Below are 16,963 nucleotides of genomic sequence, written 5' to 3'. Positions count from 1 at the left end.
CCTGACGTAAGGTCGGGCTAAAGTTATATTCCGTGGGTATATATCTAGGAGGAGAAGGAGATGGAAGAGGAGGAGGAGGAAGAAGAGGAGAAGATGGATACTCCGTTGCAAACAACATACAAGGAGATAGAGAAAGAGGAGGACAGGGAGGCGATGGAGGAGGAGGAGGAGGTGGTGAAGGGGTAGGTGGAGAGGGAGAGGAGATGAAGAGGGAGGAGGTGGTGGCTTAGGAGAGGGAGGTGGCTGAGGAGAGGGAGGAGGTGGTGGTCGAGGATGAGGAGGAGAGGGAGGAGGAGATGAAGCGGGAGGAGGTGATGGTGGAGGATGAGGAGGAGAGAGAGGGGGAGGGGGATGAAGAGATTGAGGAATAGGAGCAGTAGAGGGAGGGAGAGGAGATGGAGAGGGAGGATGTGGAGAAAGAGGAGGAGGAAGGGCAGGAGAGGAGAGGATGGATACTGTGTTTCAAACGACACACAAGTAGAGAAACGGCCCTGCTAATGTTGTCCTTCATATATCCGAGGAGAGAAGGAGCGCGCTGTGTCCAATATCGGTTTGGATTCAGCCAGGGAATGGTCTCCCGTCGCCTGCAGTCGTCATTTCGGAGCGGGCGGTTTAATAAAAGAGAATTGACTGAAGATGGCCCACCACCACGCTATACCCTGTGGTCTGAGAAGTGAAGTTTCACAGTGTTAATATGACAGATGTTCACCGACATAGCTCACGGTCGGTCTGTTGTGATTCTGCTGTTCTGCGATCCAAATGGAGGGTAGTTGAGGACATTTTTATTTGTATATGAAAATATGAATATGGATATATACAGTATATTTTGATAGATCTATATCTATATAAATAGAGATGCAGATAGATATACAGACAGACAGATACAGATATAGAGACAAAGACAGAGAGACAGGCAGACATAGAGCTATAGACAGACAGATATAGACAGAGAGACAGATACAGATATAGAGACAAAGACAGAGAGACAGGCAGACATAGAGCTATAGACAGACAGATATAGACAGAGAGACAGATATAGAGACAAAGACAGAGAGACAGGCAGACATAGAGCTATAGACAGACAGATATAGACAGAGAGACAGATACAGATATAGAGACAAAGACAGAGAGACAGGCAGACATAGAGCTATAGACAGACAGATATAGACAGAGAGACAGATATAGAGACAAAGACAGAGAGACAGGCAGACATAGAGCTATAGACAGACAGATATAGACAGAGAGACAGATACAGATATAGAGACAGGCAGACAGAGAGACTTACAGATATAGACAGACAGACAGACAGACAGACAGACCGACAAACACAGATATGGAGGCAAAGACAGACGGACACAGATATAGAGATACACAGAGAAATACAGAGGGACAGGTAGACATAGAGCACAGATACATATATGAAGACTGACAGATATTTATATATATATATTTATAGACAGACAGGCACACCTTGTGTTACATAGCGACAGACAGACATAGCGATGTAAACAGATGTATAAACATATATTGATGTCAGTCAAGATATAAATATACCTCTGTATGAATCACCAGCCTGAGTTCAAGTGTAAAACTGGAAAAACCGAAAACGAATAAAGTCAAGGGGGAAAAAAACGATTGGAATTGAGCCAATCTGAGGGGGAGGAAAGGGACTGGGACCTCCTCCCCTCCCTCCTTCCCCCCGGTCCGTGGGCCCAGCGGGGGGAGAACATTGCCTTGATTGTCACGGCGCCTTCAGAACAGCGTAGGTTTATTCGTGCACGCTTTTCTTCCAGCTAACAATGACCTCGCTTTGGTTTATCTATCCCTGTGTGATTGGAGGGGAGAGAGGGGGGAGGGGAGATAGGCAGGAATATACTATAGGTTTGAGACGGATACACTAGCGTCTACGCATCCTGTGGGGGAGACCCCCCACAGGATGCGTGGGGGGGGATAGACAGTTTTCATTGCCTTTTTCTTTTGCTGGAAGCAGTGACCCAGCCAACGACAACATTCTGATTGGCTGTAAGAATTTCTCGGAACATTGCTTTATTTCAGATAAATCATGACTATGACAATGCGTAACTGTTTTTTATATCTGACTGATGAATAGTATGTTTTTAGTGAATCCAAGAGATGCTGAGGGGGGTGTAAACCACCAACCGGTCCCACGACCATGTAGGTTATTATTTCACAGTGTTCACTCTATCACTCTATTATTAACATGTTTATATTGCTATCACACTATTATCATTAGTAGTAGTTTTGTGTGTCGACAAACGGAGTGGTAGGTCAGTTTGAAATTTAATTACATGTGCTCAAATACGAATACCGCCTTCAGCTGCTATATGAAGCACCACCTGCCCTGCGTTAAGTTATTCATGTGTGGGGTATGCCTAGATGGGGGAGTGAGAGTTTGAGTCTGTGAACTTTAAAGTGTTAAAAGGGGTGAATTACCTATGATATGAAAACACTATAGTTATCCGTATAGTAACATGTCAAGTGAGTTTGTGGGAAAAAGATTGGATGGTATATTCGAGATATGTTCACTAATATATATGTACGATATATTAAAGTGTATAGTATGTCTCATCTCATCTCATCTTCGTCCGCTTATCCGGGGTCGGGTCGCGGGGGGAGCAGCTCAAGCAGGGGGCCCCAGACTTCCCTTTCCCGGGCCACATTGACCAGCTCTGACGGGGGGATCCAGAGGCGTTCCCAGGCCAGTGTTGAGATGTAATCTCTCCACCTAGTCCTGGGTCTTCCCCGAGGTCTCCTCCCCACTGGACGTGCCTGAAACACCTCCCAAGGGAGGTGCCCAGTGGGCATCCTTACCAGATGCCCGAACCACCTCAGCTGACTCCTTTCTAAGTAAAGGAGCAGCGGCTCTAATCCGAGTTCCTCACGGATGTCTGAGCTTCTCACCCTATCCCTAAGGGAGACGCCAGCCACCCTTCTGAGAAAACTCATCTCGGCCGCTTGTACCCGCGATCTCGTCCTTTCGGTCATCACCCAACCCTCATGACCATAGGTGAGGATAGGAACGAAGATCGACCGGTAGATCGAGAGCTTTGCCTTGCGGCTCAGCTCTCTTTTCGTTACAACGGTGCGGTAAAGCGAACGCAATACCGCCCCCGCTGCTCCGATTCTTCGGCCAATCTCACGCTCCATAGTACCCTCACTCGCGAACAAGACCCTGAGGTACTTGAACTCCTTCACTTGGGCTAAGGACTCATTTCCTACCCAGAGTAAGCAATCCACCGGTTTCCTGCTAAGAGTCATGGCATCAGATTTAGCGGTGCTGATCCTCATCCCAGCCGCTTCACACTCGGCCGCCAGCCGATCCAGTGAGTGCTGAAGGTCACAGGCCGATTATCCAATGAGGACCACATCATCTGCAAAAAGCATTGACGAGATCCTCAGACCACCGAACTGCAACCCCTCCCCACCACGACTACGCCTCGATATCCTGTCCATGTATATCACAAACAGGATTGGTGACAAGGCGCAGCCCTGGCGGAGACCAGCACCCACTGACAACGTAACTGACTGGCTGCCGAGGACGCGAACACAGCTCTCGCTTTGGGAGTACAGAGATTGGATGGCCCTGAGGAGAGACCCCCTTACCCCATACTCCCGCAGCACCTCCCACAGTTTCTCCCGGGGGACCCGGTCATACGCCTTCTCCAGATCCACAAAACACATGTAGACCGGATGGGCATACTCCCAGGCCCCCTCCAGGATCCTTGCGAGAGTGAAGAGCTGGTCCGTAGTTCCACGTCCGGGGCGAAAACCGCATTGTTCCTCTTCAATCTGAGGTTCGACGATCGGCCGAACCCTTCTTTTCCAGCACCTTGGAGTAGACTTACCAGGGAGGCTGAGAAGTGTGATACCCCGGTAATTGGCACACACTCTCTGGTCCCCCTTTTTGAACAGGGGAACCACCACCCCGGTTTGCCACTCCTTTGGCACTGTACCCGACTCCCACGCGATGTTGAATAGGCGTGTCAACCATGACAGCCCCTCAACACCCAGAGCCTTTAGCATTTCTGGCTGGATCTCATCAATCCCTGGGGCTTTGCCACTGCGGAGATGTTTGACTACCTCAGTGACCTCCACCAGGGAAATTGACGACGAAACACCATCAACCTCAAGCCCTGCCTCCAACATAGAGGGTGTGTTATTCGGATTCAGGAGTTCCTCAAAGTGTTCCTTCCAACGTCCGACGACCTCCTCAGTTGAGGTCAACAGAGTCCCATCCTTACTGTACACAGCTTGGATGGTTCCCCGTTTCCCCCTCCTGAGGTGCCGGATAGTCTTCCAGAAACACTTTGGTGCCGACCGAAAGTCCTTCTCCATGGCCTCTCCGAAATTCTCCCACACGCGCTGCTTAGCCTCCGACACGGCAGCAGCTGCAGCCCTTCGAGCCTGCCAGTACCCTGCAACCGAGTCAGGAGTCCTCCAGGATATCATATCCCGGAAGGCCTCCTTCTTCAATCGGACGGCTTCCCTGACCACCGGTGTCCACCACAGTGTCCGAGGGTTACCGCCCCTTGAGGAGCCTAAGACCCTGAGGCCACAGCTAGCCACCGCAGCTTCAGCAATGGAGGCTTTGAACACCGCCCACTCCGGCTCAATGCCAACCAACCTCCACATGAATGCCAGAAAAACTCCACCGGAGGTGTGAGTTGAAGATACCTAGGACGGGGGCCTCCTCCAGACGTTCCCCATTCACCCGCACTGCACGTTTGGGCTTACCAGGTCTATCCGGAAATTTCCCCCATTCCCTGATCCAACTCACAACCAGATGGTGGTCGGTTGACAGTTCCGCCCCTCTCTTAACCCGAGTGTCCAAAACATGCGGCCTCAGATCAGATGACACGATCACGAAATCGATCATCGATCTTCGGCCTAGGGGTACTCTGGTACCAGGTACACTTATGAGCACCCTTATGTTCGAACATGGTGTTCGTTATGGATAATCCATGACTAGCACAGAAGTCCAATAACAAACGACCGCTTAGGTTTAGATCAGGGAGGCTGTTCCTCCCCACCACGCCTCTCCAGGTGTCTCCATCGTTGCCCACGTGGGTGTTGAAGTCTCCCAGCAGAACTATGGAGTCCCCTACTGGAGCCCCATACAGGGTCTCCAAGAAGGCTGAGTACTCTGAACTGCTGTTTGGTGCATACGCACAAACAACAGTCAGAGTTTTCCCCCCTACAACCCTTAGGGGCAGGGAGGCGACCCTCTCGTCCACCGGGGTAAACTCCAACACCGCGGCGCTCAGCCGGGGATTTATGAGTATCCCCACACCCGCCCGGCGCCTCACGCCCTCGGCAACTCCGGAGAAGAATAGAGTCCAACCCCTATCCAGGAGTACGGTACCAGAACTGAGACTGTGCGTAGAGGTAAGCCCCACCAGATCTAACCGATAGCGCTCCACCTCCCTCACAAGCTCCGGTTCCTTTCCCCACAGCGAGGTGACGTTCCACGTCCCCAGAGCCAGCTTCTGCCGCCCGGGTCTGGTCCGTCGAGACCCCTGACCTTCGCTGCCACCCATGTGGCTGCGCACCCGACCCCAACGGGTCTTCCCACAGGTGGTGGGCCCATGGGATGAAGAGAGGGGGGGTGCCACGTAGTTTGTTCGGGCTATGCCCGACCGGGCTCCGTGGCAAACCCGGCCACCAGGCGCTCGCCATCGAGCCCTCCGTCTGGGCCTGGCTCCAGACGGGGGCCCCGGGCTTCCTCCGGGCCGGGTCACATCTCCTCTTCTTTCGTTGTTCATTGAGGATTTTTGAACCATTCTTAGTCTGGCCCCTCACCTGAGACCACTCTGCCATGAGAGACCCTACCAGGAGCACAAGGCTCCAGACAACACAGCCCTCAGGTTCACAGGGACACGCAAACCTCTCCACCACGATAAGGTGACGGTTCCAGGAGAGGGTCATTGGGACTGTTCAGGAGAAAAGCCCAGTCGGACCTGCTACAAGTGGCTCTCTTCCGGCAGGAGCAGTTGAACCAGTATGGGATGCTTGTTCCATCATTTGATGTGCCAAAGCCCCTCGAATATTGACGCGTTAATTGTTCAGTGGAACCCAGAAGTGGAAATGTTGTTGTCATGGTGGTTTAAAGGGCATGTGGCTGGCCCCTCACATTGCGGCTCTTAAAAGTTGAATACAGCAGTGCATTATGTGTTTAACTTTATACTATGAATTATTGTTCAGAAAACGTCTTACCTCAAGCTCTTTTCAAATTAATGAGCTAAATTGTTTTTATACAAATCAATAAAATATTGTTAGCTGTTTTATTAAAGAATACAAAAAAGTAATCCCTCCTGGCTGCCTTCAAAATGCACGACGGTCGCTATGCAACACACTTTAGCGTCCCTCCGAGAGAAGGCTCGGCTAGAGCAGTTCGCCGTCAATTTATCAGGTCCGACTGGGCTTTTCTCCTGAACAGTCCCAATGACTTCAGATGTCTGCGCAATGTTGACATACTTATATTAATGCCCTCCTCACTTTTAAGGAACATCCATATTTCCCAATGCCTCAACCCGAGCAGGAAATAAAGTACGATAGCGTCGGTGGCGTCATCTTTGCCGGCCAATGACTTCAGATGTCTGCGCAATGTTGACATACTTATAGGAGATTAAATACGATAGCGTCGGATAGCGTCATCTTTGCCGGCCTGCAGCAAGCCAGCAACGTTATTTATGAATAAGAGGCGTGATCCTTTTCTCGTAAACGAGTTCCTTATGTCGTAAATATGATATCTTATCTCGTAATTACGAGATCCTTATCTCATAATTACGAGATCCGTATCTCGTAATTACGAGATCCTGAGTGTGCTAACGGCTACATTAGCTGTGAAACTTTTTTTTAGTTGGTGAATGCTCAGCGCCACCGTACATTACTGCATGACATCAACATCTAATCTGCAATAGCTTTCTTTTGTAATGAGTTTCACCCAACACTGCCACTAGGCCTGGCCTACTTGCCAGAGAGAACACACATGTTTATTACTATCGACTAAGCCTAAATTTGTATTATTTTTTAGACTGTTGATGTCTTACAAACTGGCCCTACATTGTTAAATCTGAGCATTTAGTTGTTCTCATTTCATGAATTTTACTACAAATGCTATTTACCTGTGTCTAAATAGTGAAATGACGTCTGTTGCTTGTGGTATGGATTTGGGGGCTTTAGGGGTGCTATGGGCTGACGGGTTAACTATGCTGCAATCTTTCCTAATTGTCACAATATGTCCCACCAGGATGAATTAGATGACACAGCACAGACCTGGAACGCCCATACCATCAGGCCATCAAGAAATACTAATGTCCCTAGCGGCCGGCCTAATATCATGTATGCCATCCCACAACTGTATAATGTTAGAGACCACCTTTGTCCTGTTCAGAGTGAACATCTGGGTGTATGCAAGACTGAGTGCATCTTTCGAGAGCCCATTCCCTGTGATCGAGATGTTTATTCACTCTGCAATGATATCATGGTCGAATCACATCTGCATCTACCTGAGGATCCTTATCAGGCTGTTAACTTGTACATGTGCTTGAGAGGTGTCATTACTACTGCTCTGCAAATGTGACCTACAGTATTCACACACCCACTGCCCTACCATTGGACTCACCTATAGTGCACCCCTGTCTGTAGATACCTGAATAAAACAGATATGTTCATGGACAACTTTTACCTTTACTGGACTCATTTTCTGGTTGAATAGTTGCACCTGGAGTTTTAAGTCTGGATTTCTCCCGCTCCACTAACAGTGGACACTCACCTGCAGCAAACAAACCCTCCTACTGTAATGGACACAGTGCAGCTTACAGACAGGTGTTGAAATTTAGCGTCCCACAGCACATAGCCCGTCAGTGTTAAACTACTTTTTGGCTTTGTTGGTTTGGTTTTTGTTAGAGATAGCAATTGAAGGTATACAATTTAATAGAACATGGAGTGGAAGAAATTCAGCAGACACTTTCATACACAAAGCAGGATCTGAAAAATGCTTGCTCACTTTAATATACAGTTCTTCCAAAAATGAAAAAGAAAACAATAGTGTGGGGTGATCTCAACTTCTAAGGAAACGAGTACCTCTGAATAAATGTATATAATGGGCACATTTTTGTATTTTGAGTAAATGGAACACATGCATCACCCAAAGTTTGGTATGGTAACCACATCACACACTCACACATAATTTGCCATGGTTTCTGTTGAAATCTCAGTGATATGTCCCACATAGCCAATCAATTTCATCTAATCTCAGCCTTGGAGGTTGTGTAGGCCTTAAACTACTGCACTTTTTCTTATTAAATCAATCATTACTATGATTTCCAATTAAAGGTCAAGAAATACAAATTTGGCTGCCGTATAGTCATGCTGGTAGTACAAAAATAGATATGGACTATGGACATACAAACTAACATTTCAACAGAAAGAATGTCATTATGTAAGCATTTTACCAGCAAGAACAGGTATTTTAGAGAACAGAAAATAACTCACAAATGACAAAATAAAAATTTAGATAAGACTTTTAGATTATATCCATCTCGAAGTAATTGCTTGAGAGGACGTTATCAAGCACTGTCCTGAATTCAGGGAAAGAGCTATATGTGCAAGGAACCTCAGGAGTAGCACCACACGTGTGCCCAATTGGCCTTCTCCCAAGTCCAGTTTCAGCGTTAAAGGATACCATCACTTTATCTACACATATGACACTGGACCCTGTGCAGAAGCGTAGGAATTTCTCCGCCTTTGTTTGGTCGGCATTTTTAATGTAACGTTGGAGATAACTGAACACATTCTGTTCTCTCCGACTAAGGACAACATTTGTTGTGTCCAACAACTGCACTACTCGTTTGCCTCTGGCCTTTTTGGACTCGTAAAGAGCCAACACACTTTCTTTGTCAGGAAGGTTTTGCTGTACAAACAAGATAACTGTACTGAAGCTATCTCTGACAAATTTAGGCTCCTGCAGAATGGCTTTGTGAGCCATGGATTCAATGGCTGTTCTCATATTATCTTTTGGTGGAAGAGAATGTGAGCCCATTCGTGAAAAAAGCTCAAGCAAATCATCTTCATCGTCTTCCTCCATCCTCCCCTCAAGAGCCCTTTCCACAGCTGCCCTCTCGACTGGAGGCAAGTAGTTGAGAAAGGACATAATGAGCAGGTCTACATCTACCGAATCCATACCATGGATGCACGCTACCATGAAGGCCTTTGAAAGCATCACTGGAAGTACACCAAGATCTAGTAACCCCTTCACCCACACACGTCCAACCGCTTGCCATTCACCATGACAGAAATCAGGCCTCAGCCTTGGGACCCTCTCAGTTTCCCCATCACACTGCTGTTAAAGAAACATCTCCCAAAATGCAGTGTACACCTCCCGCGAAACCCCTGAATCAGCAACAGCATTTTCATTAACAAAATCCATCTTCAAAAACAAAGAAATTATACTACTGTCCATAAACACAGACAGAACATCTTCGACCACATTAATTCTGCGAATTGAAGCTCGACGAAAACCCTCTGTGGCCCCATAGCTGGCAGTTGATGCCTGGACTGAATCAGGTGATACGTGGGCAGGAGCAGTCGGCAGTAGTTCTCTCGACTGGAAGGCGAACACAGAACACAATAAAAGGGTCACTGTATGAAGAACTACAGCATGGTTAAGGTCCAAACTATTTGAGACATGACATTTTCCCCAACATTCAATAGCATAACTTCAAAATAGAAATACTAAACTTCAAAATAATATCACAGAACCTGAATTGAAGCTCGACGAAAACCCTCTGTGGGCCCTGAGATGGCAGCTATTGATTGGACAGAGGAATCAGGTGATGCATGGGCAGGAGCATTCGGCTGTTGTTCTCTCGACTGGAAGACGAAGACAGAACACAAAAGAGTCATTGCATGAGGAACTGCAGCATGTTTGAGGTACAAAAACGGGAGACATCACATTTATCAAAAATTCACTGGCACACCAAAATAGAAATGACAACTTTCTAAACATAGAACCCAGCAGAACCAACACAATCTCACTTGGTGATGTCATGTGAAACCATGCAAAAGGAGTTGACCATGAAAAGCCCAGAACAATTGAAATGGTCCAGAACAAAGTGGAAATTGTCTTAAATATCATGGTATTTTTTATCTTCGCAAGCACTGGGGCTCTGGTAGCATAGTCGTTAAGGAACCTGGCTAACATGCTAGCCTGGAATTTGTGGTTTTGAAGCTGCCACCATTGTGCCCTTGAGCAAGGCACTTAACCTTAAGTTGCTCTTGGGGAGACTGGTAAATAAAAACTGTTAAATTATCTGTAAATGTAAAGCACTTAAAGCTAAATTTTGTTCAAATGTTAATGTTTTTTTTTGGGCGTTAAGAGTGCAGAGATGTATATGATCACAAAAAACCTTCAAAAATGAGGGAATGTGATCCTGCAATTGCTTACTAAATGTGAAGCCTAATGCATACAGGCCTAGACTTTCTGTGATTCTAATGCCATCGTGGTCAAAAAGGGTATTCAAAGGAACCATCTATACTAACGTGCTAATTAGCAGTTTAAATCGCAAACTGGAGTTTAGAATCACAGCTATTCAGAATGAGCACTCCCAACATTTTATAAGATTGTTGGTTACATGCTTCCCTGAAATTTGCCCCTTTCTCATTAGGTACTATTAACATTAATTACCTGTAAAACAAAATCTTATTTGGACTGTCACCTCATCCTCTGAAGCAGCCTCATAATCCGAACACCACTCTACTGTGTCTGACTCTGAGACTGCATTGGAATCTTTGACTCTCCTCGGGCTCGTGTCTTCTATATCTGTAATGTCCAAATCAGAAGACTGCTCTGAAGCGGTGTCATCAACATTAATAATGAAGTCGGCCTCCTCTTGCCGATCACTGGGAATGTTGGTGGATGAGTCAGATGTTGCAGGGTCTGAAACAATGGCATTCAGATTCTGCAACAAACACAAAATGCTTGCAAAGTCTTGCAACACATTACTTCACAATAAAAATGTACCAGGACGACTACACATTGTTCACTAAGTAAATTCTAACAAACACCAAAATACATCTGCTAAAGGGGAATTCAGTGTTATTTGACCCGTAACCCCATTGTTTGTGGTCACCATATACTGTCCATGGGAACAAGAAAGAATAAAAGTAACAAACCCCTGTGCTTAGATCTTCTAAATCTTCAGTCGATGAGTCAATTTCGTCCTCCACAGAGAATTTGTCCTTTGAGCAGATGTAAAAACGGAGAAGCTTCAACTTTGTTGACTCATACAACTTGCCCACGGTCTCTTCCAACGGAATATAATTCCTTTTGAAGTCACGCACCTCAAAATCAAAAATATGTTGTGGCCCCTTGGTCGACGATCCATTTGGGAAAAACAGCCGTTTTCCGGTTTCTAGAACCTGCTCCACGGTAGTTTCTTTAGGAACCGTTGTGTGTCTAGTCCCACCACCATGCCTCGTTCTCACCTGGGTGTAGTGAGGTTTTGAATAGTGAAGCCACCCAATTTCAATCTTCCGTACCACCTTTTCTCCACTTTTGTTGCACTTTCTAGACAATCCATGCGATTCTGATGGCGTGTGACAATCCGTTTTCAACATCTTCCTGTTCCCTATCTTCTCCCTTATCCTCTCCAAAAGGGTCACTCTGTTAGGTGTATGGCGCTGCTGATGACAAAAAGAGACAACAGCTAGTCGAATGCCATAGATTGGTATATATCGTGCAAGTGCTCATCAGTCATCAGTGTAAGCACAGCCTTGTCAATCTGCAAGCAAAAATGTTGGAGAAAAGCAGTTAAAGAAACGCACATGCAGTGCAGAAACCAACAAACATGAACCATAAACCAATAGCCTAGTTAATTTGAGTGAACTGTATTTCACTTAACAGTCAGGTAATTCCAGGACCACCATATTACAACAGATCTTTAGTAGCAGTAGCACAAACTCCAAATCTTCACCCACCGACCAGTTAAATGTTAACTGCTAGTCTTGATACCGACACGACATGATTTCGAAACTGACATTTTTGTCCATCCCCGTATTCATACGACGCTTCAATTAAAATCGTCCTACGACGATTCAATTGCAAGATTACAGAAAGCATTACAAATACAATTCTAACTTTACTTCCATGCTCTAACATCAGGATCGAAAGACACGAGCGCTAACCACTTGAGCTAGTTAGCCTGCTATCAGTTAGAGGTTCACTCACTGGAATTATATGACACTTAACTACACATAGGCTACTGTTTGCCCAGGTTGGGTGACACAGCAAGCAACTTAAGAGCAGTTCCTACCCACCTTATCTGTCTTCATGTGGTTTATCTTGTCCTGTGCCACGGCTCTGGCGATAAGGAAATTCTCCAGGTCCACCTCCATTTTATGACCTTCTTCACCGTATATCTACGTTATTTACCGCCATCTACTGACCCGGAAGTTGATTTTAAAAACCACGAAAGACAAAAAACTTTGATTTTTGAACTTTTTAAAGAAACTGATACTAACAATAATGTTCACATCTTATATCTTCACGTTTTTAGAAGAATTACGCAAAGGATAATATGTTCGACATCACTTTCGTCTCACCTAACCAGAGCCGACTTTAGAGTAAATTTCCCCCCCTGCTGGTAATATGAAGAACTACAACCAAATTTCAGTGGACTACACTCACACACCGACAAGTAGGCTACGCTAGGATTTGCGAGATATTGCAAATGAAACTCGAGGTCTCGCAAAACAAACTCGAGATCTCGCAAATCAAAGTCAAGATCTCGCAAAAATAAACTCGAGATCTCGCAAATCAAAGTCAAGATCTCGCAAAATAAACTCGAGATCTCGCAAAACAAATTCAAGATCTCGCAAAACTGTAGTTAGTGTTTGTCCCCAGAACACGTTTTTTTTTTTCTCCATTTTTTTTTCTCTCCTCCATGTCACCTAAGGGGCTCCGTACGTTACAATGCATTTTAACCCGAAATTAACGGGTGTGTTGTTTTTATACAAATTCGCTAACACCGCGAGATTCGCAGAGGAGAAAAAAAACCACGCAAATGTTTACTTCGTCGTACTGCTAGAGGAGAAGATGACAGCAGCAGCAGAGTCGGACTCTACATTTGCCAGATGGGTATGCTACTGTAGCCCAGCGTTCTGGGTTTGCCTATACTGTAGTATTATAGAAAAGAATGAACGGGACCGGAGACGAGATAGTGTGTTCAGCAGCCAACTCCGCTTCACTTTAATCTCAGACACACCCACACAACACATCAGCCGTACACTTCCCCGAACTTCCCCCCTACGGCAACTCACAAGGGACACACCTCCTTTTCCAAACTAAACACAGAACAGTCTGTTACACTATAATTGAATCCAAAGCAAGCGTTACTGGCTTCTGTGTCACTGCCCAAGTTTAAGCTGCGCTGAGCGGTTGATGGGGGGGGGGGACCTATGGCTATGGCCATAGACATTATGTAGGTCTAGCTATGTCATTCATTATGCTATGAATTCTCTGTTAATGAAAGCAAATAAAAGGATAGAAATGTAAAAAGGGTTGTGTATCTTGTCATGACTTTTTTTTTTACAATCTCTATTGATTTCAATACCTAAAGATACAGTTATTTCTATTATAAAATGTATTGCACCATGAGCCATAACTGCGACCATTATATTGTACATTTGTTAGCCTTAAGCCTAGCTCAGTCATTATGCCAACCACATCACCTCCTGCTGTGTAATGAGCTGCATTGAAAACAAGAAGATCTATTGAGAACACCAAATCCATATTTCATGTTATTTTGGTGAAAGTAATGCAAAAGTAGTGTAATGCCTTACAATTCAAACACAGTAATACTGTAATGTAACTAATTACTTTGAAATGACAGTAACAAGTAATAAATAATGCATTACGCTTTTGAAGTAACTTGCCCAACACTGGTCATGTGATATGCGTTGAACAGTTACAGCTCTATTACTGTCTTGCGTTCCCTTCTTTTAGCCTCTGGAGAAAATTATTCGGAGGATGTTCAGTCATTTGACCTCAGGGTGGACAAATTTTAAATGTGCTTTGTCTGAGTTATAGCAATCATAGTTTATGTTTTGTGTTCTCTCATTTTAGGCTTTTGTGGAAACTTCTAGGCAGAGCTAGAGTCAACAGACCTATTCAATGATAGTAAGTAGACAAAAAGGCTGGATGTAGCTATGTGATGCCCTCAGCCACTCTTATTGTGTCTAAAGTCTGTTCATTCAGTGTCTCCCTATCTTGCAAGGATATAATTTGGATTGTCCTCTTTTTAGACTTTGCTGGCAATCCCCCTCACCACCCTCAGGGCTGAACAGGTGAGTTAACTAACAAATTCTCACCGGACATGCCAACCAATCTCAAATTATGCCATTCAACGGCCAATCAATCGGCATCCTTTGTTGCTATATGGTGCTCATTCACAACCACTTTGATAGTGCTTATTTCCCTTATTTTGTTATTTCTGTCTGTATGTCTCTAGGAATGCCAATGTATAACTCGAGCCCCTACCACAATGTGCCATCAGAGCAAGCAAGGAATGGTATGTATTTCAAAATGTTGTTTGTGCTATAAGGCCCATTTACCCCCCAATACACAATGACCTAATGTGCAATGCCATGGGTGATGGCATGTTGTCGGTGTCTTAAAGGTTAAGCTCCAGAAACACCACTGGGAAGATTCCATGGAAGGGAGCCCAGCCAAATGTTGCAAGGCAAGCATCATTTTCTGATCAACTTCTTAACCTTACTGATGCCATCTGAATTGAGAAACATGTCCCTTTTGATATGACTGTCTTTGTTAGACTTAACATTTAAATTCTTAATGGTTACTATAAGTTAGGGGTGCAAACATCAGTGAGTTGCTTAGTGTCATTCTAAATAATTGAAAATGGTCGATCTATACTTGAAATGTAATGTAAAACCAATTGCTTTTCTTCTAAGAGATTGCTGCCAACAAAAAATCCAAGATGCTTACGGAGCTACTTATGGAGGTGAAGCAAATGTCACTGGACATTTAGTTTACAAAGACTGTAATCGCTAAATCCTCCATGAATATTCCTGGAGCGGGTCCTGAATTACATAGAGAAGAGCCCTGCATGGTTCTGCCACTCGCCAATGAGGAGCAGTTTGATGAGGATGAAGCTGCACTGAAGGAGGAAACAGTCCGTCGAATGATGGTGAACCATTTTTTGACCAATTATTTTCTTACATTTATTGTCAGGAATTGTAAGTGTGGAGGCATTAAAGGGATAGTTCAGATTTTTTGACAAGCGGTTGTATTACATCCTCACCATCAGTGTCGGGGCTCAGCAGTGACTTTTCCCCCACTGCATCCCGTGACCCCAATAACTAGCAGGAACTAATTTCTGCAACACCGAAACCGGGCCAGAACTCACGGAACGCAGTGGGGGAAAAGTCACTGCTGATGCCCAACACTGATGGTGAGGATGTAATACAACCTCATATCAAAAAATCAGAACAATCCCTTTAAATGCAATATGCTGTCCATTTGACATGGCACATTGTACACTAGCAAACTAACCATTTTCTCTCTAATCTGTTAAAACTACCCGCTTGGCATTAGTCGGAGGAACCAATGCCGAAAATATGATCCGGCGAATGCCATCCGCTACCATGGCAAACCGTGTAGCATGCATTTTTAACTGGGCGGGAAAGGGACAGAAGAGGGCCTTCAAGGACATGTTAATGCAGGACTGCATGTTTGGTGAGTCTGCAAATTAGAATTTAAAACTTCTTCTGAAGTAAATAAGAATGGATGCATTTTCCTCACCATGGAGGGAGCCTGATACATATGGAGGACCAACTCTGCCATAATTAAAAATGAATAAATGAATCACTCAATACCTAAATATATGCCATAAATACATACATTTTATTTATTTATTTTTAATTATGGCAGACTTGGTCATCCATAGATAAATGGCTCATTTCATGGGAAAAAAAATGCATCCACTCTTGAAGAAGCATTTCCAATGTTTATCTTCATATAAGTGGTCCTCTGATGCAGTTTTTCTCAACTATTCCAGGCCGTGACCCCCCCCCCCCCACCCTGGCAAGCACTTAGAATTGTGGGTGTTGAGGCATTGCATTTAGTTTGACTCGGTTACACAGATAAATATTGTGAAAATAGCCGATCGCTCACAATGTGACGGCGCTGGGAACTTGTAGATCGGAAAAAATGACAAAATGACAGTGGACTGGGTGTAAAGTCCGCCTTAACCCTACGCTCGACGTAGCCAGTGTCAAACTAAAGGTGTTCTAAATTTTGGTTGCACCACCATAACTTAAGTTGTAAGGTTACTAGTAGTGCATAAATTGTACCAGTGTCGCTTTTAATGACGTTTAGATAATTTCAAGCCAATCATTGACAGCTAACAATATTACAGCTAATAATATTCCGCCCGGCAAAATCGAAATCGCGCATATAATTCAACATCCTCATAATAAAGAAATGGATCGATACGGCGCAAACCGCTTTGAAACTCCTCTTCCCTTTGCTCAAAACGAATAGCCATCTTTACCCTGCCTTAGTGTTGAAATCTTTTTACGTTTTTTTCTTTTAACGGTTCTTTATCGTTAGTATGGAACTTACACCAGCTAGAGGGGAGGTGTAAAAGATAAGTTATAACTTAGTGCTACGTTGAAACTATCTGCTTGGTGCAACTGCTATTTTCTTAGTAGAGTGTAAAGTCGAACGTTTGGGTGATTTACGTTCAACGTAGCCTTGGGACCTTATGTTCTGCTGGTGCAACCAGCTGCTGTGCACCAGGAATCCACGGTGCACAGCGCTCAGCGCAAGCATTCCTGTGGTGTCAATCAGGCCTCTGTTCCGCTAGCAAATATAGAATAGATCAAGCGACTATTGTCATCGTACATCTTGCAAATATAAGAC

General features: G+C 44.9%; 1 protein-coding gene across 1 annotated transcript; it reads right to left on the bottom strand.

Annotated features, from left to right (window-relative positions):
* Positions 1-5,947: 5,947 nt before the first annotated feature.
* LOC130386499 (uncharacterized) lies at positions 5,948-16,039 on the bottom strand. Its single transcript, XM_056595442.1, has 4 exons — positions 12,340-16,039; positions 11,197-11,703; positions 9,784-9,894; positions 5,948-9,628 (listed from the first exon to the last, which is right to left on the bottom strand). The coding sequence occupies exons 1-4, from the start codon at positions 12,415-12,417 to the stop codon at positions 9,368-9,370; spliced, it is 957 nt and encodes a 318-aa protein (XP_056451417.1). The 5' UTR covers positions 12,418-16,039; the 3' UTR covers positions 5,948-9,367.
* Positions 16,040-16,963: the final 924 nt, after the last annotated feature.

This window comes from Gadus chalcogrammus, chromosome 7 (genome assembly GCF_026213295.1).
Source record: "Gadus chalcogrammus isolate NIFS_2021 chromosome 7, NIFS_Gcha_1.0, whole genome shotgun sequence".
NCBI lineage: Eukaryota > Metazoa > Chordata > Actinopteri > Gadiformes > Gadidae > Gadus > Gadus chalcogrammus.
The sequence above is the reverse complement of the archived record's forward strand: the minus strand, read 5'-3'. Positions and strand labels throughout refer to the sequence as shown.